The following is a 23,232-nucleotide window of genomic DNA, read 5'->3' on the forward strand; positions in this document are numbered from 1 at the left end:
GGTCCCTGCCGCCAGCGCAGCCCCCTGCCCGCCCGGCTCCGCCCGCCACAGCCGCCTCGCCTCGCCTCCCCTCGCCTCGCCTCCCCTCTCCTCCCGCCCGGGTGCCACCGAGCCGAGGCGCCGGCGGGCCGCGGGCGGGCAGCGGGCGGGCGGGCGGTCGCGCCATGAGCGCCGAGTGCAGCAGTTACCTCAACGCCGACAAGGTGCTGGTGAGCGGGTTCAGCTGCCCGCGGGCGGGCGGCGACGCCCGCGCCGTGTTCTGCTGCGGCTTCCAGGACGTCAAGTACTGCTGCGATGACCCCCACAGCTTCTTCCCCTACGAGCACAGCTACATGTGGTGGCTCAGGTAAGGGAGCGGCGGTGCCTGCCGGGGTAGAGGCTCCGGGCGGGAGACCCGTGGTCGCTCGAGCTCGGATCGGGTGTGTGTTTGTGAGGTACTTGTGGTCGGGCACTTTCAGGCTGCCTTTGTCCCGCCGAGAGTAGCGGTAGAGTTGCATCTTCAGCCCAGAGAGACTTTTGCTCGTGCCAGGGTAGTTTCTGAAGGAAATAACTCGTGGTCTTGGTAAGGAAGCGCTGGGAAACGCCTCTGGCAGAGCACCCGGAGCATCTCCCGCCCTTCGGGCGTGAGGGGAGCGTCTGTCTCGGGGCCTGAGTAGGTAAGATGCTGCGTGCCATAAAGTTCCCAGTGACTTGAGCTACTTTTCCATGTAGGATAAAGCACTACGTAACTTTCCACTTGGAAAGGGCAGATAATGAGCCTGGTGCTCTCCCGGGATAGTGCAGGGATCCGTCTGGCTCTGGCTGGATCTCCAGCAGCGGCAGGGAGAGCTGCACTCAGCCAGCCCGGCTGCTTGCTGTGCCTGATTCCCCCCGGGCTCCACAGCATCCAGGCTGGCCGTGTCAGGATGTTAGTACACCTCTGCATGGGGCTTCCACTCTGTTTCTTATGGACTTGTTATTATCCTTGATTTTGTAAAATCCCCTTCTGGGCTTGCTTATACCGTCTGCTTCTGCAACCCTGGTGGCAGCAGTCGCTACCTGCTGTTTGAATATAAATCCTTTTATCTGTTTTATACTGTTCCCTACTACTTTTCCTGAGTGCCCTCTAGTATTAGGATTGAGAGATTTGGTGAACAGCAATTGCAGGTTCAGTTTATGCACAGTGTTTAAAATATTCTGAGCATTTGGAGCATCTATTTTCAGCTTTTCACCTTTTCAAACTGAACAGCTTTTGGATTATCCTTGAGGCAGATGCTAGGTCACGCTGATTGTTTTGGTTGCATCTCATCTATTCTGTTTTTCACTCCACAGGGCTGATCTTGGAGGTGCATAATCTAGAGCTAAATGCCCAAGGTGTAGGTGTGGCAAGACTCATAGAGTGGCCAAATGTTGCCTCCAGCCTCGCTCTCAGTTCCATTTTGTTGGTGGCCAATGTGTTTATGTGTTTGTCTGCTGGTTCACATTGACACCACGATGTCAGTGAGCTCTCACTGAAGACTCTAAAACTTTTATAGAGTTCAGAACTGCCTGTTCTGAGTTTATTGCTATGTAGGCTTGGTTTTCTTCTTTATACATTACATTATGTACACTGAAACTCATGTACATCACTTTTGCCTGCTCACTCAGTTTTCTGTAAGTCTTGTAGCATTCCTTGCCCTCAGCATTGGATTGCTTGTAGGGGCTTAGTATCATCAGAAACTCAGATTTCCTTCTTCACCAGATGAAGATATTAATAAAAATTAGTCTCAGTGACATTTCTTTACACTGAAAAGAGACCACTTAAGCCTTGCCCTTTGCTTCTTATGTTTTTAAGCAGCCTTACATTTGTAGCAAAACCTTTCCCTAATCCTATAAAAAACAGGCTTTTTAACCCCACTTTCAGGGCAGGGCTTTGTCCAAAGGCTTTTTGAGACATGTAACTCTGTCTGCTGGCTTCCTCTATCCATGTGCCTATTGACACTTCATAGACTCCAGCAGGTTAACAAGGCAGTGTTTTCCCCTCATCCTAATGCTGATCCTTTCATTAAAGATTTTATGTCAGGAAGCTGCAAGTGCCAACCCTGTGGGGTGGGGCATGGTAATGAGATGATTTGGGGTAGAGGCTTTACCATCAAAGGACCTGTCCCTCATATTTGGGGAGGGTGAACTTGGGCATCCTAGCCAGGCTCAGATTCAGCACTCTGCAGCCAGACACCCTCAGCACCTCGGCCAGCAGCTCTGCAGTTCCACATGTGAATTCCCTCAGGGCTCTTGAGTTACTGCTGTCCAGTACTGTGGACAGTACTTACTATTTTAATTTATCTGATCTAATATTTAATGTATTATTATTTAAAATCTACTTTGTCTGGTGCAAAGAGTGGGTTGATTGTGAGGATCTCCCAGGCATCCACTACTGTGACAGACACACAATTACTTGGCTTCTCTGATGTGAGAAGACATCTCCAAGTGGCCTTTTTTACACTTCTGCTATCAAATACCCATACTGTTTTAATGCTATATTTTTGTATAGCCTTTGACTGTTTCAATCACAGTAAACCTTCTCAAGATGGCAGAAAAATGGAAGGAGTAAGTTAATATTGCATCACAACATCTCATCTGGATGTTGTAGTGAAAACTCTTAAAGCTTGATCTTTTCAAAAACTACATTCAAGAACTGAATCCCAGGAGCGGCTTTAATGAAAAAAATACCTCTCTGAAAGCTCTCCCTTTAAAAAGATTTTGTAGGGTCTGAGAAGTGACTGCTTAGCCTTCTTCTAAGTCAGAAATTTGGGCCCAAACTTTGAAAATTAAGGATTTTTTCCTTCTTTCTACAGTAGCCATAAGCTGCTAAAAGGACTAATGGAAATTGCTATTAGCGGAATTTTGGTTGTGCTTAACTTCTGCCAGAAATGACTATATTCATTGTAGGAAATAGGTGAATAAATACAATTTACCTCTCTAAGCAAAGTTACTGAGTGGTTAGAATTGAACAACTTCCTATAAATGTTTTCAGTAACAAATAGAATAATTTTTAGTTATTAACACACTAGAAACATTATAGTATTACATAATTTTGAAAACTGTATACATTTTCACATGACAGTTCAATTAGTAGTTTAAAGAAAACATAAAAATAACATTTTCTGGCCTCTCAGAATGTTTTGGTGATCACTAGACTTTTACTGATATTGGTTGGTAACAGCCATATGATAAAATAATCCTCAAAATGCTTCTTTCAGCCTTTGAGAACACACTTTTAAGACTTGAAACCCTTAAGATTTAAAAGCAAACAAGAGTTAGGCAAACCAGTCAAGGTAAGTCTGGAGATGGAAGGGAAAGGACAAGGAGACTCTGATGGGGGAACTGTTTTAGGTTTTGCTGTACTCCAGAACTTGGGGGTTCTTTTCCCAAATCTTAATTTGCTTGACTCCCCCCACATATTTGAAAGCAGTGACCACTACAAGTGGTTGGTGGTATCTCAGGGATTACATCACTTTGGTGGCACACCAGGTAGAATTTAGGAAACTCTTGCACATTTCACTTGTGTTTCCCTGCTGTGGGAGGGACATGGCCAGACCCGTTGGCATCCAGCTCTGATGGAAGCAGTTCATGGGGAAGCCAGCAGCCTTGGCAACCCAAAGCAATAGTTTTTGCAGGCCTAGGCTCTTCTTTTTTCTTGCCAAATCTCTACTGCCTGTACTATGCTTAGAACTAGACACTACCCTATCCCTTAGCAACATGGAATCCTCTTTTCCCCTCCCACTTCTGCAAAAAACTTCAATATTTGACAACATCCTAACACCTGCTGTACTGGGAGCTGCTGGACTATCATGGATAATAGACTATTGAGCAAATCTGACATATTTCACATTTTCTGTGGAATTTATTATATACAATTAATAATATTATTTTCTGTATGTAATTAATAATACTATTAATTTCTGACATACTTTTTTTGCTGGTATTTAAAATAAAATAATACAGGTTTTTTGTTGTTGTTGTTGTTTTTTTATCATAGATCTTGAAAGACTTATTTCCTCAAAGAAGAGGGAAGGATGCATTTTGCTGTCTCTTACAGTTGTCAGGAGCCCATGGAACAGGAAAGGCAACATTAGGAAAAGGCAGAATTCATCAGAAGGTTATTCAGCTTTTGAATCCATAAAACACAGATGCTATAAAACACCAGTGAGCCAAACACTGAGCAGCTCAGCCTCCAGAGCAGTGTGCTGTGCATGCACATGCAGTTATCACATCTGCTTTACCTCCCAAGCTGAGTGGAAGGGGAGAAATGCTGAACATGTGGTATTTGTACTGAACTGCAGCAGTCAGCCTTTTTGTTTCTCTTTGTTCTAAAATATTTTATGCTTATTTTTGTCACTCTTCTATGAAGTCTTATTTTTATAATGGCTTCTTTCAGTATCAAATAGAATTCTAATATCCATTCCAAAGCTGTATCTTTTAAGTTGCATGTAATAATACATATTTGATTAAAATTCTGTCAAGCCATGTATAAGTTTTACTCAAAATGCCTTCTTAATTAATACCCATAGAGCCATGGTGGCCTAATACTGAGGCCCAGCTTTGCTTGGCTGTACCAACCTCCAGGCATCTGTTTTGTCTTTCCAAAATAGCAAGTCTTTTGTTCCTCTATGCCCATTCTTCCAGTCTCTTGAGAATATTTATCTGTGTGTTTTGCAGATACTATGAACGACACGTCACTGCAACAATGGCATTGAGAACATTTGATTTACTTGGATCTGGGTGACTCATGAGCTTCCTTTTAGTCTATCAGTGGGCAATACTGCCTGGGCTTAGCCAATATTTAAATTTTCCCTGGCTTTTGATGGTGTGGATGGACTAATTTTATGAACTAAAAATAGCTGTAGGTGTGTGATGCTGAGCATCCACTGACAGACAAGTCGATGGACCCACTCAGCAGCTCTCTGGACACAGCCTGGGGATCCCTGGGGAGACTGCTGGCAGAGTGGAGCCTCTCTGCTGAGTGAAGCCTTTGGCTGTGCTGCAGGCCTGGATGTAGCACTCAAGTGTAACAGCAGTGGAATGTGTGGTATGGCTCTATGTGGAAAATAACGTGGGAGAGTTCTGTTTGGATCTCCTACCAAATGTAACATAGCTCATGTCAGGGTTACCCCATGGCCTTTACTGCCCTCTTTATGCCAGATCATTGCTTTAGGATTGAGCAGGTTGTTAATTCAGGAGGTTTTGCTCACTAATGAGGTCACAGCTATGTGCAAGAGGCACATTTTAGTTTGCTTGTTTAGTGTGTCTGCTGTCAGAAGACTGATCTCCAAGACACACCCTGAGACCTATAGACTGTTACCACGTGACTGCTGGGTGGCCTTCAGACAGTGTTTAAAGAATGGAAGGTGGCAAAATGCTTTTAGCAAGGGCTTTTTAAAGCAGATATGCAGCACCATGGTAATTGCTGTAGCATCTAGAGGACGTGCTGCAAGATTGTCTTTATTTTCAGAGGAGTGTAATTTTTAAAGTGGTCAGCGATCATAGTTATTTGGTATTTTGTTTTTGATAACAACTTTAACTAGTAAAGAATGAAAGAAAATATTGTGTTCTGGTTAAGAAACATCAGTACTCAGAGCTGTGGAAGACATATTAAATTTCTCTGAATTAGATAAATTAAGAAACAACCCTCCATCTCCAAACTTTAACCAAAATTAATCTTATAGAACTTAATTATACCTTCTCTGTGGGTTGATGGCTTCAGCAGTTTGAGAACAATCTGGTATGAAAACATTGTATGTTTAAAAAGAGTAAGTACAAATTGTCCTGATTCCTGATTCATTCAGGAAGTAGAATCAGAATATCTATCTGATTTTGTGAGGCTGGTGAGATCTTCTCATGTTGCTGCTGGAGCATGATAAACATTTCTTGTAGCACATAACCTATGATGAGTCTTTGACCTGGAGAGTTCCTCAGATTTTTCTTGCCTTTTCCTTTTGTAACTCCAAAAGCATCTTTCACAAGTTGTGTAGTGATACTGAAAATACACTGTGCTCTGCAATACACAACTGTATTGTTCATGTCATCTTCTACAACTACATGGAAGAGACCTACAACCAAGAAGTAACAGATGTCTGAATAGAAATATGTATAATCATTAATATGTATTTGATCTATTTGGCTTCAGGGCAGCTGACTCTGCTTAATGTTTAGATAATGGTGAGCAACCTTCTTAGTCCTGCACTGTGGACTGAAATTTAAATGGAATCTTACAATAAAGCTTGTACTGTCATGACAAAAAAGCACAAATAACTATTTCTGAAGAGCCTTAGTTGTTTCACATGGTTCTGTGGCTATTCAGCCTTCTGTAATGTGTATTTCTTCTATTTTGTCTATTTGGGTCAAGGTGTTCCAAGTGAAAATGCAAAATAAGACCAGAACCAGGTGAGATCTCTGAGTGTAGGTCATATTCAGATTTCATAGTAAGCAGAATATTGCTTGCCTGCAAATTTTGTTTGAGCCAAAAAACAGTAAGGAAAAATTTGCTTAATATGTACTTATATGCACAAACATGTAAGGATATCCTATTTAATGCAGATGATAAATACCATGAAAAATCTTCAGAAGAGTAAAGCTGTTCTTTGCAGAACCATTTTGCTGATAACAAATTATTTTAGCTGTACATGGAGCTAAATGTTGCCCAAACTTCATTACTGAATCTGACCAGTAACTAATGAAAACCTCATGTGAAAATCATAGCAATATCTGCTATTTTCATCCTGCTGATTTTAAGAATTTCTCCTGTGGACACATCTGTGTGCTGGTGCTGTGGGAGCTGGTAGAGAAGCTTTGCAGTTTCTTGAATGTAAAATTCATAAAAACATCCCAAGGCACAATTCTTCTCATCTTCCTGCAAGGCCACAGTAGAGTTGACTTCTCCCTGATAGCAGTGATATATAAAGGCATTTCTATGACTAGAGTCAGGAGCCTGTAGAATTCAAGACATTAATCTCTCTTCTGTCCTTTTGATGTCTGTCAAAATTGTAAATATACCAGAGCAGTAATATAGGATTCTCAGTCCTCAGACTCCTCATCTGTGACCAAAAGGCTGCTGTTTAATTTCACCAGAATTCAGGATCTTTGTCATGAACTGTAGAATAGAGGACTGGAACACAGAAGGCATCAAATGGCCCAGGAGAGTGTAGGAAATGATAGCTAGATTGTATTATATTGGGTCTTTTATCTCATCATGAGAATTTTATGTTAGGAAAAGACTTGAAAATAAGGGTTGGAAATCGGGAGAGATTTCTGTATATACATATACTGTCTCATTGTATGCCTATGGGAGATGTATAAAGTAGCTTTTATTCTGCAGAATAGCACCTTGATAAAATCTACGTATAGTACTGTATGTTTGGCCTCCAGAGTAATTAATTCCTGCTTCTTTGATGCCTTTGATATTTTGAGTAAACTAATTCAGCTTTAGTTTTCCTTTTACTGTGACAAAGATCATGGGAGAATTTCTCCAGTCTTGACTGGAGATTTATTTCATTAATGCAAAGGCACAACAGTGATCACAGTACTCCACCCTACTCTGCAGAGCTGCTAACAGAATTGAATAACATAGATTGCATGGTTTTTTATACTATACAAATGGCATTTCAGACTGAAAATACAGCTTTAAGAGTCATGTTGTTTGAGCTGCCTGGAACCCTAGAATCCCTCTCTGTGTGTGCACTGAAGAACTTCTTGATCTTACTGATACCAGCTACTGCATGAAGTTATTTCTGATTTTCATAAATGCACTTTAAGGCAGACTCAGGAGTAATATGCATGAAATGGTCACTGAGGGCCAGATGTTCAGCTGCTGTGTAATGACATTGACCCTTCTGAGGGCAGTGAAATAACTGCAGTTTATGCAATTGAAGTATTGAGCTCTAAACTTTGGTTTGCAGTAAAATACACAGTTACTCCCATGCCTGAGTACAAGTAAACTCCAGACATCATCTTGAACATTGGTTTAATGTCCTCTAGTTTGTTTGTACACTTAACTTTTTTTGTTTTTCTCTCTTAGTGTTGGAGCACTCGTGGGCCTGTCAATAGCAGCAGTGGTCCTCTTTGCTTTTATCATCACTGTGTGTGTTCTCTGTTATTTGTTTATCAGCACCAAGCCACGCAGCAAACTTGATACTGGTTTGAGCCTACAGACAGCAGGTAAGACCAGTTGTTATTGATGTGCTTTATCACCTGCAGGGGAAAAGCCTTCCTCTGTCTTTAAATGGATGTGGAGGAATCCAACAGTGTGTGTTTTCTTTCTGATGGGAATGTCAAGATGTAATCAAGCTGTCCTGCTGTATGCCTGCTCTGTGAAATCTGTACCAAATTCAAAACATTTAGCAGGAGCTTAGTAGTAGGAAGAATGTAGAAGGTTGCAATACTGAGTGAGGGTAAATTAGCCCCTTTATCAGGTAGAGACTTATTGACTTAGTTGCTCTGGATTTCCTGTCAAGAGTACATAAACATATAGTAGTGATTCATTCTAGGAATAAGAATTTCAGGAGAGATTTTAAGTGTATTTTCTTGTGACAGAGAGAGGTCATTCTTTTTTTTTTTTTTCCCCAGTTCTTTCTGACATAGGATCCAGACTTTGAAATCTAAAACTCTTTGTTTCAGTAGCAGTAGTCCATGCCTTTGTGCCCAGACTGTGTTGGCAAGATGCCTGCAGGAGCAGTGCATGTAGTCTGCACTAATCCACTCACATGGGAAAATTGCTGCTGCTGCTCCAGTTCACTACATTTGTGAAATCTGACTGCAGGTCTCCTTGGCAAGATGGGGTGTGATAAATTTCACCCTTTGTCTTGGACTTTCTAAATATTTAAATGATCTGCTTCAGCAATTCAACCAGTAAAGTTATAGGAAATAAAAGGAATGTTGTACTTATGTAGGTATTCAACAAGTTGAAAAAGGGGAATAATTAAAGGAAAAAAGTCCCCTCAGCTCAAATGTTCTCTTTACTTGTTATTTTAAAATACTTCTATACCTCCATGGCAGTAAATGACCATTGAGTTACTGTAATTATAGCCTATTATAGAGCAGTAAGAGAGAGAGAGTGTCTAGTTAACACAGTCCACTTCATATCAAGCTTCCTATGTCTAATTTTGTTCTCCAGAGAATGCAGGCTTTGGTTTAAAAGTGATTCATAGAGCTGTCAGAACTGCACAGTCTCCCTTTGTAGTTGCATGAAGTGAACAAGCTGCCAAAGTCACACATTGAGCAAACTGCTACTAATCTGCAAATTGAAAACTTCACACTTGTCCTGGAATGAGAGTGGAATTAAGACCTGCTAGCTGGAACAGCCTAAATAAACTCTTGGATGGGATGAACAAAACGCTCTCGTGCTCTACTACAAGACAGTTGTGTCTTGATTACAAACTGGCATTATGTTTTTGAACGTGTTGCCGTTTAACTTCTTTCCTCAGGTTATCCTGCTATGGCACCAGCTCTTAATCCATTGCCAGGACAGCAGTGCAGTATTTCTCATGCCTTTTATTTTTGTGCCAGACATGTTTGGCACGTGGGGAGCTGGGAAGGAGGCAGGTGCTCCTGCACCACTGCTGCCAAGCAATTCCATCTTTCTGTACGGACACGAACCCTGCTGCAAACCCACCTCCTGCTTGGGTGGCAAAGGTTGTTCCTCTCTTCCTATCATGAGGTGAACAGCATCCCACTAATGACCCAGCCACAATTCCAAATTTTACGAGGCTGGGAAGCTGAGGGATCTTTGCTTTTTCCCAGCCATCTTCTCTGTGGTTTGGAGCTTTGCTTGGACAAAATTCCTTTGTATTTAAACACGGTTTTGACTGCTCTCATCCTGTGTTTTTCACTTTTATTATTCTGCTTCTTTGGCTGCTTCAAATAACTACTATTTCACATCCAAATTCTCATAGCTTGGCTGTTGGTGAGGTGGGTTGCTGGAAATTGAAAGCCAGTTGCTTTGCCAAGGTTGAGAGATCTCTGGAAATATTTTAGGATTTCACTGACAAGCCTGAGTGCTTGCCTTCACCATACTTGGGTTTCTTTTGCATGGAAGTCATGCAAGAGCTGAGTGCCTGACAAGATGGCTGGTTAGCTGCTTGCAGCTCTGGGGAAAATAAAAGCAGCCTCTCTCCTCATCTTTCCATTCTTCTGAGAGTGCAGGATAACTGTACATAAGCAATGAAAACAAATTAAAGAATTAAAACAGTTTTTAGATGCTTCAGAAAGCTGCAGGCCTGAGGGCCGTGAGTTTTAAGTATGAACTCAGTTCAACACAGCCTTTTCTGAACTAGCATAATTTTGTCTTTAGATGAAGGCTGTGTCACACTTTAGTTGTTGTGCAACATTGCATCCCTGGAGCACTCATAGAGCATTCATTTTTGAAAGCAATATTTTTTATTATATTCAATTTCACCCATAATACATCAGCTCAGTTGGAGTTTCATATCTCATTAAATGTACAATTGGTTATTTTATGCCTTTCCTATCTCACATAATAGCAAAAGTTGGTCATTCTTCTTGGGCTCATCCTAGATCTCCTAAATACAGAAGTGGAGTTGTTGAATTTTTACAGAAATAATTTCCAGGTCGATGATAAATCTAACAATAAACTGAATATGAAGCCCTTTATTAAGTTTCTGATTCTACAAAAGGCATATCAACTGGAATTTGCTTCTGTTTAGCCTTAAACAAATGGTCTTCCATAGCATCAGCACTGAGTATTACAGATTGGGCTCTTGAGTTAGCTAAGGATGTTTTAGCCCTAGCAAAAATTTTTATTTTAATCTGAGCATTGAACTTCAGAAAAAAATGAGCTCAGCCACTGGTATAGACAAGGAAGAACTACTGAAATGTTACTGGAGTTAGACATTTCTATTTGTAGAGTGCAGAGTTGATCCATAATATGCAAGACAGTATGTGCAGGCAAACACATATAAATGAAGATCCTGCTTTTCAGTTGCTTGTTAAGCTCTTTCCAAGAGAAAGTATTTTTCATTGAACCCATTGTAGATGTTTTTGTTTCTCCCATTTGAAGGCTGGAGACCTGTAACAGTGGTAAAAGAAGGCCTCAAAGAAATCCAAGCCCTGAATATGCAAACATGATGTACTTATTCAAGTTGAAAGGGAATTTTGTCATGTGCTTTGTTCTTCTTTTAACAAAAACCTTCTCTTTTTGCAAAAGGTTTATCCCTTTCAAAATGTGGGAGCTAGGAAGTCACAGGATTTTAAGTGTTTTGTTAAGGCTGAATGAATAATGCTGGAACATCCCCACAGTGCAAGATGAGGAGGACTGAGTAAATATCGCATAATTGTCAGGATGGGAGTTGTAATCAGGCAGAAAAGGGGAAATCCAGAGGCACACTTTGACTCTGGGAAAGGTGCACATACACTTGCCTTGACCAGGCAGCTGATGGGAGAGCAGTGATCATCTCAGCTGGCCCCTGAGAACGGGCTTTGCCATCAGAGATATCAAACAGTTTTTGAACACATTTTCTGAGTTGTCCTGGTGTTTCTGCCAGATCTGGTAAGACCTTTGAGAAGAAGTGTTCCATGCCACTGCAAAGCATGAATAGCAAATTACATTTTATGATGGTAACTAATACTTTTTCCTTAAAACTTAGCACAGGAAGACCTCTGTAAATGTGTTCAGAGTCAGACAGCAGGGACCTTTGGGTTGGACTGTGAAAGAATTGTGGCCTTGTAAATTAATCATAAGTGCTAGGGAAGATGTGCATTAATAGAAGTTATTAATTCCTTGTTCTTGCAAAGCAGTGACATCATAATATGCAAAAGTTCATAACAAGGAAAAACACAGCTTGAAAAATAGCCAGATGATTTTTCTGTCCCTATTTCTCTCCTTAATTAAAGATTCCTCATGGGGAATTATTCACATATATGAAATATTCAGGTATTTTGTTGAAAAAGCACGAAACTCGCACATTGTCCTTCTTAGCTCAGTACAATTATCTGACTATTGGTTGTGAAAGCAGATAGCTGTTGTCTGAACTCAGATGCACTGCTTGGCCTTTGGAGAGTACATTCATAATTTTGCCTTCTAGGTTTAGGAGTAATTTCAACTGTATGGTGTTCTTGTAGCTGGCTTTAAATTTCCCCAGTTAGCCTACTTTTATCTTTGCCAGTCATCTACCTCAGATTTCTGTATGGGGAAAATCATCCAAATGGGCTCAACTGTTTAAAAATAACACCTTTTTTTTTTTTTTTTTTTTTTTTTTTTAGGAAATGAATAAATTTTCCATTTTGAAGCTGGGAATTCAAATTTAGTGGAAGGGTACATCACTAGAAAAGATTAAATTTTGAAATGTCTTTATTGGACTCCTTAGCTTTTAAATTTCCCAGACTTTCTTGTAGCAGTGAGATTTTTGCAGCTCATTAGGAAACAGGTTTTTTACTGCAAATATACCCATAGCTGCTGTAGGCTTCAAAAATAAAGTGCCTTCCTCTGTAACTGATAAGAATTATTTTTTCTTCTTTTTGGGTTTGTTTTTTTCCCAGCTGAAATAACTCAGTTGTTTTCAACTAAGATCTTAGCTTAAATACTATTGTGCAGATTTTTTAAATGCTAAACTATCAAATCCCATTTTTACATTTTTGAAACCAAATTGCAGGTTTTTTCAATTCAAATAAAATAAAATGCAGCTTTCAAAACACTTCAGTAACAAATAATTCCCTTTTCCCAATCTGCTTTGCTTCATTTTCTTATTAAATTAAAATATTAGCATTCTCAACTTTTTACCCCTTTTTGGATATAGGGAATCTGTTTTTAAATTCCTTCCTCACACACTGGCTTGGAGAAAAGTACCCTGCCCAGTTAAGTTTATCTTTTCTGTCTCTTTGTGTTGGCCCACACTTGGGAAAATGGAAAATGAGGTCAAAGACAGTATTGAACTGAAGGGTAATGGGAAATACAGGGTGGCCTGGGAGGAAGATTGATGAGTTCCATAAGGAGAATTAAATGACAGGATAAAGCAGGGAGAGGCTTTGAAGCTGGCAGATAAAGGAGAAAACTGCAAGGAGCTGAATGCTCCTGGGAGCTTTTGGAAGAGGGATGGGACTGATGGAGCTGGGAGCAGCAGAGCAGGGAGGCAGCGATGCTGAAGGGGATGGAGAAGATCCTGGGGGCCTGGAAGTGGAGCAGTGGCTGTGGGTGGGCTGGGGAGCAGAAGCCTGGTGCTTGGGGAGAGAGATGGAGAGAGAGCCTGGCAGAGGGGGAATCATGTACAGGGTTGAGATTTAGGGCAGAGAAAAGGGAGGAGAGACTCCAAATATGGCTTGTTATTCATGGATCTGGGGACTATCATGGGAAGCATAGTAGCAGAAAATAAGGACTGGAAACAGAATGAGGAAAGTGGGAAGGGAATGAAGGAACCAATATCAGGTAAGAAAGAAAATAAAGTTGAAAGTGCATTTAGGAAAGTCTTTTCATCTAGAACTTTGTTTTCTCAGCTGTCAGCAGGGATCAGTGGAAACTGGCAGAGTATCTCAATCCTCCCTTCCTGCAGTGATCCACTGGAGGCTGCCTTTGCTTTAGTTACTCTGGTCAGTAGGGCAAACTCAAGTTGTCTGCACTGAATCAAAAGACTCCTGCCCTTCTGCTCCAAGCAGGTGTCTGTATCAGTTAGCTGGTGGAATTTTAACTATTACTTACATTAACCTATGAAGTTGTGCTATGAAAAACCATATTCAAATGCTACTAAGCTTCAAAACCAAACACTCAAAAGATGGGAGATGCCAGAACTAAAGATTTTGTGGGAAATTGGTAAAATGCTTAACTAAAAATAGTTTTATGTGCTCCTGTCATCACATTAATCTTTCAATAAAACTTGGGTAACACTTGCAAAGAAATATTGTGAGCCTCCCTACACACACTCAGAGCTTTGGGGTCACTGGATGAAGGTGCACTGAAAGCAACAGTGACTGATTATGTTTGGATAGGGATGAAAGTTTGAGATTTATCGTCTGTTTTCTTGAATAGGGGAAATTTTTAATGCAATTTCTTTCAGGAGACTTTCTGATTTCCTGCTACAGGCCCAGTGCTGCTTCCTTAAACTGCTCTTCACTTTGATGTTTATTCCTTTTTAACACAAGTAAGTTAATAATTGCAGCCTCCCTAAGGCCCAGGAATGCAAAGTGGAAGGGATTCGATCCGTCTCATCCTCTAAAAATTGCAGAAGATTCCAGAAACTGTGGTTTTTCTAGTGCAGTGAGCATATCTATGTATTACTGCTTGCAACTGATGGAAGAATAATGCTCTTAATTCTTCTAAAAATGCCCTTATTTTACAGACAGTGAGGCCAGAGGTAGTTCGATATGCTAAAGACAGAGGCATTGAATGGATTCTACCAATGTTATGAAGAAAAAAGGTACCATGAGAACATTTTATCTTATTCTGTTGTATTTGTATACTCTCTACTCTGTTTTACATGGATTTTATAAAGTAATACTTTATGTGGGTTTTAACTTTTTGAAAAGCACTAGCAAACTGTCTCTGGCTGATTTATTTATACACTGCCCTGATGCTGTCCTTGCACAGGGATGTATCTGCAGAGACTTGGACAGAGTCCTTCCCCAGACAAATCTCTTCCAGATTTACTGGCACTGAATACTCCATCATGGTTATGTGCCAGACAAGATTATATTCCCTTATGCTGTTATTGTCCTTTCCCTGAGCTGTCCTGGGTGCACCAGAGCTTACTAAGGAGGCAGACACTGTAACTTATTCAAAAGAATTTCTTTAGTGATGAATTGCCAGAAAGGCTCCTGTATGACAAAGGGTGAAAGCAATGAAGTTTCTAGTGGGCAGTTTAGTCTTCCATTTCTTCCTGGGGATGCAGGAATCAGTACCAGGTAAATTCTGCTACAGAACTGGCAAGGGTTATCTTGCAAGAAAGTTATTTTTATGCTGAAATCATGTGTAAAGGTCAAACTGCCTATGGCACAGACCATGCAGAATAGTGTTTAAAATGTACCCCAGTACAGATGAATTGCACTTCAGACTTAAGAGGACTTTATGAATAATGCAAAGGACTTCAGATGGCATGAAACATGCATTTTACTTTCTGCAGGGGGTGAAAGCTCATGGCTCAACAGCCACAGAATGTGAGAATAGCTGCAGATCAGCAATGTCTAGCACAAGAAAAATAAGTGGTCCTGTTTGCTCAGCAGTTGTTTTCAGATGAGCAGGAAAGTAAATGAGTCAAGACTTGCCTGTTTCACTTGTGTCCTTAAAAAAAGCCACACTATGCATCCAAGTGCAAATGCATCTTTCTCAAAGCTCTTTATCGGCATAACAAGTTGATTTTGGCTCCTTGTCCTTATAAAAATACTGAAGTGTAACAAAACTAATTTCAAAACTCCTAACCACCTCCACATATTTTTTTTCCTGCTGTTGCAAATGAAATGGCTTGTGGGAGAAAAATGCCATGGAAAGACTAAAATGGATGCTGCAGTCAGAAAGCCGTCTGTAGTGAGAAAATCCAAAAATATCCGAGGCAGGCACCAAGTACTGAGATGAGCTGAGCTCTGTGAATGTGGTATTGCTTTTTGAAGGCCATGAGCCTCTCATTTCCTCATGCTTCTCATTGCCTGCTTTTCTGTCGTGGTAGAGAGGCTGATGTTTATAGGGTGCCTGCTAACCCACTGTTGCTTACAGGGAGAGAATTGAGAGAGAGTGCAAAGGACTTGGGTAGGGTTTGAACGCATGCATTATATAAAGACCAAAAAATCTGGAAGCTTTTTTTGTGGATGAATTACCCAACTTTTTTTTTTTTTGTTGCCAAAATGAGGCTGGCATTGTGATGAAGACTAAAAATACTTGAGATCTCATTTGGAACTAAATCCAGGAAAACTATGTCTTTAGCCTGTGAGCCTTTTTGCTTCCTGATTCAGAATAGAAAAGGAGGCAAGGATCTTTTCTGAACTTCAACACATAATATGGCTAAGTGTTGGTAGAAATTCCAGGTCTCTCACTGGTTTTTGTCTCCTGCTTTTTACATGTGTATGCTGCAGATTTCATACCCACACCTGTCATGGGGAGCCAGTTCACAGTGCAGCATTAAGCCAGAAAGTCCATCAGTGGCTACAAATTTCTACTGCTGGGAGAAAGCTACAGGTGCCGATTAGATTTCCTTTAGCAGGCATATTTCTTCTGCCAAATTCACTGAGTTTTAATTAGGAACAGGACCCCTTGTGCCTAGTGTAGTTCAGCATACAATTCAAGCTTGTTTGCTTGCTCTTTTCCAGCAAAAGGGCACACACAGCTCTTAGCTTTACAAAGGGAAAGGAGAGGAGCTAGGCAGATAAAGGCATTGCTTCTAACTTAGAGTGATAATACATTAAATTATTAAGTACTTGAGCTATGCACAAGAAAAATCTGACACAGATTTTGTAAAGACAGATCATGACAAATCAATCTAATTTCTCTCTTTGTCAAGGTAATTTTGCCTATCAGGTAAGTGGGAACAAGTGGCTATGATTAGAGATTGTTACGAAATGCAGTCAAAGAGAAATTTTCAGTGACTCATTCTCAAGCGCATTTTTGGAGGGAAGAAGGATGTTTTGGGAAGTGTCTGGCACATTATCCCAGATAAGTAGTAAGAGCTTGGCTGAAGGACTAAAGAGCACATGAATAAAATTTTTGAATGATACTGCTCTGAGAAGGGTTGCAAGACTCTGGGGCTAAAACAACCTTTCAGAATTATCTCTGTGCCCTTGAGAAATGTTCTGAAGTAAAAAGAAAGTGAAATAGAATAAAAATCAAGGTACTGTAGTTAAAAAGGAGAAACCAAATCCTCAAGTATAATTAAAGAAGCTGACTAAATAGTAAAGAAATGCTTTCTAATGTCCAGTCAAAACCTCCCCTAGTGCAGCTTTGAACCATTCCCAGGCATCCTTTCACTGGATACCAGGGAGAAGAGATCAGAGAATCACAGCATGGTTTGGGCTGGAAGGGACCTTCAGGATGATCTAGTTCCAATCCTGCTCTCATGGGCAGGGCCACCTTCCAGTAGACCAGGTTGCTCAGAGCTCCATCCTACCTTGCCTTGAACACTTCCAGGAATGGGGCATCCACAGCTTCTCCAGGCAACCTGTGCCAGGGCCACCATTCTCTCCACAATCCCTTCCTCAGGAAGCTGGACAGAGCAGTGAAGTCACCCCTCAGCTCCTTGTCCCTGAACTAGACAAGCCCAAAGTCCTTAGGCACTGCTCATGGGACACTCCTTCCACGTGTCCTTCCAGCCCTTTCTCCAGCTTTGTTGGTCTCTTCTGGATGCTTTCGAGTACCTTAACATTCTTCTTAAATTGTGGAACCCAGAACCACACTCCGTATTCACAGTGAGACTGCACCAAGGTTCAATACAGCAGGATAACCCCCTCTTCTGAGCAGCTGGTTATTTATCTGATGCACCCCAGGATGGGGTTTGCCTCCTCAGCTGCCACTGCTGGGGAAGGGTACAAATCTAATTTTACATGTATGTCTCAGGTTTTCAATTAAGCTCATCAGGAATGTGCAACCATCCTCAGAGTCTTCAGCAGAAAATAATCTAGAATCCACAAAATGTATCACTGATAATTCAGATGAGCAGCCAGAACTGAACCAGTTCTTTGCTGGTTAGGATGCTCTTGCTGCTAGTTGCCATCTGCCTTGAGTCCAAGATTTCATGCTTCAGAACTTCTGTCAGTACCTGAGTTAGCTGAAATTGTCCAGCCAGACTTTAGTGCGTGTCCATTTTTTTTGCATATCCAGACAAGCATTTGCTTCTAAACCCATCTGTACCAACAGCTGTTGTGTTTTCCCTCAGAATCAATCCTGCTTTAATGAGCAGTAGAGCAATTTATTTGTATAGAAATTCCTCAAGTGTAGTTTGGAATATGTTCTGGTGTCTTTCAGGATTAAAGGCACACATTGCGAGTATGTCTATCATTAAAAAGAAATTAAATGAATGGTTTGCTGTAGATATTAGTGGTGCATTTTCCAAGAAGCACTGCATAGAAATGTTAGATGAATGACTGTCTTTATCTACAAAACTTTTTTTGTTTTGTTTCAGCACCACTGTGTGTGGGCTTTTATCACATGCAAGGGGAAGTTCTCACTTGCCCAGCAGAGGAGCGGCAGCAGAGCTACCCATCCACAAACACCCCCAGAGGAGGCACTTAGTGTTTCATAGCTCTAGTAATGCCCTTTATGGGTGCTGTTCTTCACCTGATAAAGGTTAGGAAAATAATGAAGTACTTGGAAAGAAGTATCTGTGCCAGTGAAATGGATTGAGCTGTGTGGTTTGTTCTGGATTTTTTGGTAGGAAAAAATTCTTCCCCTGTTCAGTCTAACTCGTAACTGTTACTGGTATTTTGCAGATACAGGGCTGCATCCCTAACAAAACCTCCACCAAAACAAGCTGTTGACAGAGCCAAGTGACTTCAAGACACTTCCTAAGCCACAAGGATGGACTGTGACTGTAAGCCACGAGAACCTGACTCACTCTTCCAGAGGTGTTTCCTGGCTCTTACAACCACTGTTGATAACCAGAGGCCAATCTGAAGCTGTGCCAGGCTGTGTTTGTGTATGGTTGCTATACAAAGAAGTTGTGTGTTTTGATTTGCACGTCAACTACTGCTGTTCAGTCATTTTCACACAAGTTGTCTCTACCCTGTGCAATTTCAGTGAGATAACACAGTTGTCAAGCAGAGCAGAATTTGGCACACCATGTTGACCAAGCTTTATTTTAAGCTTTCCCCATGTACCATCCCCATGTACAAGTGTGGTGTCTTTATGTCATGAACATGGTTGTCTTTAGCCAAATGTGACTGTTCAGTGCACACACCAACGTGAATGTAGTACCTCAATAAAATCTGGTATTTGTGTTGTATTTTTCTTAATTTATCATTTCCCCTCACCTTTGTTTCCTCTGAAGATTCTTGTGAATCTTGAAATTATTTTGATGGGAGAATTTTCTAACAAAAGGTGAAGTTAATAAAGAATAAATTTTTGTAGGGAAGTTAAGATTTTAACAGCTGTTTTCACTGGCATTGGTATACACTGAAATGAATTGAAATAAACATCCACAATTGTTTTGCAGATTCTACATCAAAACATGTTGGAATATTTCTTGGGAAGCAAACTAAAAATTTCCAGTAGTATTTCAGTTTGGATCACTAATTTGTGAAGTGTTGAACTTCCTTCAGGTAATCAAAGAGCTCTACTTGCCCATTTTATTTCCCTAGAAGTCTTAGGAACAACCAGTGCAATCTTAACTGTCATATTTGAGTTGTCAGTTCTTTCAAGCTTTCAGTCGTGAAATCATGAACATTAATGATAATAATTTCTTTTCATCTTGTGAGGGTTCTTTAAGGTGAGTGATCAAAAGAATTTCAAAACTGTTTAAGCATGCTGTTGATATTAAGGTGGTAGACAGATTATAACTTGCATTTGCAGATGAGACCTAAAATATTTACCTACCATGTCAAGTTTGTCTGCAGTTATACTTCAACTTGTTCAGACAAAATCCTTGTCTACTGTTTGGGAGTGACATCTTTTTGTGTGATAGTGCTTGAAATTTAAACTCTGTAGCTGTCTGGTACTGTGCATCAAAATCACAAAGTGCTTCTAATCTCATCTGCTGTTGTGTGAAATAATATACCAGTGCCCCCCATTGAAGCAGAGGATGTGGTGTATGTTCTTCCAATAGCTGTCTGTATATAATATCTCATTAAACTGCTATTTGCCACTATGGACTGGGAGAAAATTGAAACCACATCAGATGCATAAAGAAAATGTTTTTATAACAACAGGACATAAACCTGATCTTCTGGCTTCGTAACTTTCTTGATTGGGACTGTCAAAGAGCAGAAGGGAAAGGGTTTATGAGTTTTGCCATCTGGTTTCCTTGGAGGATGCCAGCCATGAGATAAACGTTCTGGAAGCATATGCTTCATTTTGAACCACCAATAAAAGATTTATGGAAGATGAAAAAGAAAGATTTAAGTTATTTTAACTTCATACAAATTTGAGTCAGCACTTCTTTAATTTTTAAATTCTACAGATACTTAAAAGTAACAAGATGTACTCAATATTTTCAGTGTTGCAAGATCAAAATATCTTTGATTTCTGTCTCTTGGGAAATTTCAAAATCTTTGATTCCTCAAATAACAAGGTTATTTTCCCCTCGAATACTGGACTATTTATTAATTTTGAGTCTCTTAAGACACCAAAGTAACAGAATTTAAAATAAAAAACAGAATGCAAAAAGAATGGTTCCAGTTCTTTGGTTATGTCCAATGTGTGTTTTTGTTTTCTGTCACTGTGCTTAGGAAAACCCATTCCTTTGCCCTTTTAGCTAGTTGTTTTGTAATTGAGGGTTTCTAAATGTCACCAAAAAGTACCTCCCACACAGGTTTGATTAGGGAATCAGCACACTGCCCAAAACAGCTTTCAAATGTAATGTGCAGTCACAACAAGCGTGACTCCCTGTGCTTAATAGGCATAATAAGCCTTAATGTACTTATTAGACATAGCCCTAATTTTTGCCCTGGGAACATTTTAAGCTTAAATTGCTTAAATTACCACATAAAGAAAATTCAGGGCTGTTGTGCCATTAGCCATACAGAAGCTACTAAATCTCACAGGAGTTGCTGTGAGCATTTTTTTATTGTTTTTTAAAGTTGAGGGGTTTTTCTAGTCATAGGGCCAAAATAAAAGTTGTGTGAAATAGGCCTCTCAGACTGTGGGATGTAGAAAGTGTGTTTGTGTCTGTGCACACACAGATACCAGCTGAGCAGCATGAGCAGCAGCCCCTGGCGGATTTCAGTGGGACCAGGCTGGCTGATCCCCACTGGCAGTTCTGGGCCTGGCTGCTTCTTCCTTTGGAGTCACACTGGCAGAAGTAGCAGCAAAGTGATCTACTCTTGCCATCCCTACCATTCTCTAGATACTGCAATATTAGTAACTGCCTGTTCACTTGTGTTACTTTATCTGACTTTGGGTCTAAGTAGAAAATACCTAATCAATGCTGCCACACAATCAGTCAAGTATGTAATAATTTTCATAATTAATCACTTTTAAGTATAATTTCTGAAGGCTTTATCCTTCACAGTTTTTAAATTATGGAAGAAAGACCAAAGAAAAGTCACAGTTTTACTGAATGAAAATAATGCTTGTTTTAAGTATTTTCCTAACATGACAAATGCTAGAGATCTTCACAACTGTTACATCCATCAAGTTTTGGAAAAATTGAGGCAGGAAAAGCATAAAGATTCAGCTACTTCCTAGGAATAAAAATGAGAAGCTTTAAAGTTCTGTTCTGTTAGCCTGAAGCTTACAGGAATCCTGTCTTTTAAGGTGAAGTGAGAAATTTAAAAATTTGTCCAATAGATTTTGAAGTGATCTTGTTCTTTTCAGAATAATTTGTTTGGAACTTTAGGAATTTAAGAAAAAAAGTACTTATTTTAACATATACTGAATAATGGGGTAGAGATCCACTATTACTGTTTTAAAAGCAGAGAGTGAGTGGATTCTGCATTGGACTGGCTTTTGGAGAATCGGCTCTGAGCCATGTGAAGGATGTCTGGTTCAAAAAAAAGACATCTTTGCTGCAGAGAGAAATTGAAAAGGTTGAAAAGGTCATCTGAACAGCCACCATCAGGATCTCTCCAAGTTCCCAACACCATTATTTCTGGGTCTTTGGAACAGGTGCTGGTTTCTAGTGCTCAGCAGGATTATTGCACTTAGCACCCCTTTCCTGTCATTCTGTAGTTCCTGAGTGTGGTACACACATAGAGATAAGTGATTCAGATACGTGTGTAGAGTGTGTGTAAGATACCTTTGTATGGGAAGAACCTACCCAGGCATCTCTGAAATCCCTAAGTCTGTGACCAATATACTGAAACTTAAGATTTCATATGTGTTATAAACCAGCTACTTGAAAGCATCTTTTTAGTCCCATCCATTACTCCTATGCTTTTTCCAACCCATATCCTTTAGAAAAACTGTTGAAGAGCCTTGCTTTATATACTGAGAGTACATTTTGATGGCAGCAACAAAACAGAGTGGTGAAATTGCTTAATGGAAAGAGTGTAGGTTCAAAGAGATGCATACAAGCATCTTTTTTGCATCTGATGTTTCAGGATACTAAAGCTGAAGAGTATCTTGTGAAACCACAGCTTCCCTTTCCCCCAGTTTAAAATGAAGCTGGTGGCAAGAGGGTATTAAGGACCATGATTATTTTCTTTCCTCCATCAGCAGTGCTGAACATTTTGCCAGCTGGGTCATGCAAGTGTGACCTAGAGGTTTTGAGGGAAAATTGGTTGTTTAGGCTTTGGTTGGCTGTGGATGAACTTCTACAGAGGAGCACAGACTTGATGGAGTAGCATCTTGAGCCTCTTGAGCCCTCATCCAGGCAAAATCTGGATCTGGCAAAATTCCAAAAGGGTGGGCAGAAGCAAGAGCCAGGACTTGTCCCCAGAATTAGAGGAGAGTAAACAGCAGGCTTATGAAAATTTTATGTTGTCAATTCTTATATTTATTATGATAATCTGGATTTCACAGATAACACCTTGCATTGACCTGGTCCTTTGCCATTATTGCTGCCTCTGTTCTCCTTCTTCTGTCACACAGCGAGGAGCATGAGGAAACCTTTTAGGTGTTGATGCAGGATCAGGAGAGTACTGAAGTGGCTCTGCAATGGCTTTTATAGGACTGAACTCCACAACAGAAAAGCTTTGTGGAAACCAAGACTCAGGTCAGATCCATCCCTGCCCAAAGTTGTGACTTAGTCCAGGGAGAGTGAGATGTTCCTCTTGTTCCTGATGAATGGCTACTTGTTTCTGCAAACAAATGTAAGGTTAAGTATGTTTCCCTTAATGAATGTACTGAGAAATTGAATCAGTATTTTTGAATCAACCACAGAAATTTCAGTAAATTGGATCTGCTTCTTTTATAGTGCTGAATCAAAATGTCAGACCAGCGCAACTCAATTATAGGAGAGGAAATAAAACAACATGCTGAATACCAGCAAGTTATTTCAAATTGCCAGTGCCATAACTACATGTGGGAAACAAGAACAAACAAGGCAAAGATTCAGCTGTGGGAAAATTGGCTCAGAGCAACTTATTTGCAAAGTTTCAAAACTCATTTCTTCACCTCATCTGAGCTTTATAGACTGGCTGCACCCTTCAGTTACTGGTTTTGCTAAAGAGATGTTTTAGCTGCAAAGAAGTGAGGCAAAG

General features: G+C 40.4%; 1 protein-coding gene across 1 annotated transcript; it reads left to right on the forward strand.

Annotated features, from left to right (window-relative positions):
- Window positions 1–19,667, forward strand: SHISAL2A (shisa like 2A). The gene is made up of 4 exons (XM_053985071.1): window positions 1–346; window positions 8,033–8,172; window positions 14,298–14,375; window positions 18,367–19,667. Exons 1-3 carry the CDS (start codon window positions 165–167, stop codon window positions 14,327–14,329), a joined length of 354 nt encoding a protein of 117 aa, XP_053841046.1. The 5' UTR covers window positions 1–164; the 3' UTR covers window positions 14,330–14,375; window positions 18,367–19,667.
- The last annotated feature ends 3,565 nt before the right edge of the window (window positions 19,668–23,232 follow it).

This window comes from Vidua macroura, chromosome 9 (assembly GCF_024509145.1).
Source record: "Vidua macroura isolate BioBank_ID:100142 chromosome 9, ASM2450914v1, whole genome shotgun sequence".
Taxonomy (NCBI): Eukaryota; Metazoa; Chordata; class Aves; order Passeriformes; family Viduidae; genus Vidua; species Vidua macroura.

What these genes read in the sequence shown, in the direction of transcription:
- SHISAL2A (XM_053985071.1), top strand. Translation starts at nt 165, where the DNA reads ATGAGCGCCGAGTGCAGCAGTTACCTCAACGCCGACAAGGTGCTGGTG. An exon ending in AGCTACATGTGGTGGCTCAG is followed by an intron (nt 347 to 8,032) that starts GTAAGGGAGCGG and finishes TTTCTCTCTTAG; the next exon opens with TGTTGGAGCACTCGTGGGCC. An exon ending in TTTGAGCCTACAGACAGCAG is followed by an intron (nt 8,173 to 14,297) that starts GTAAGACCAGTT and finishes CTTATTTTACAG; the next exon opens with ACAGTGAGGCCAGAGGTAGT.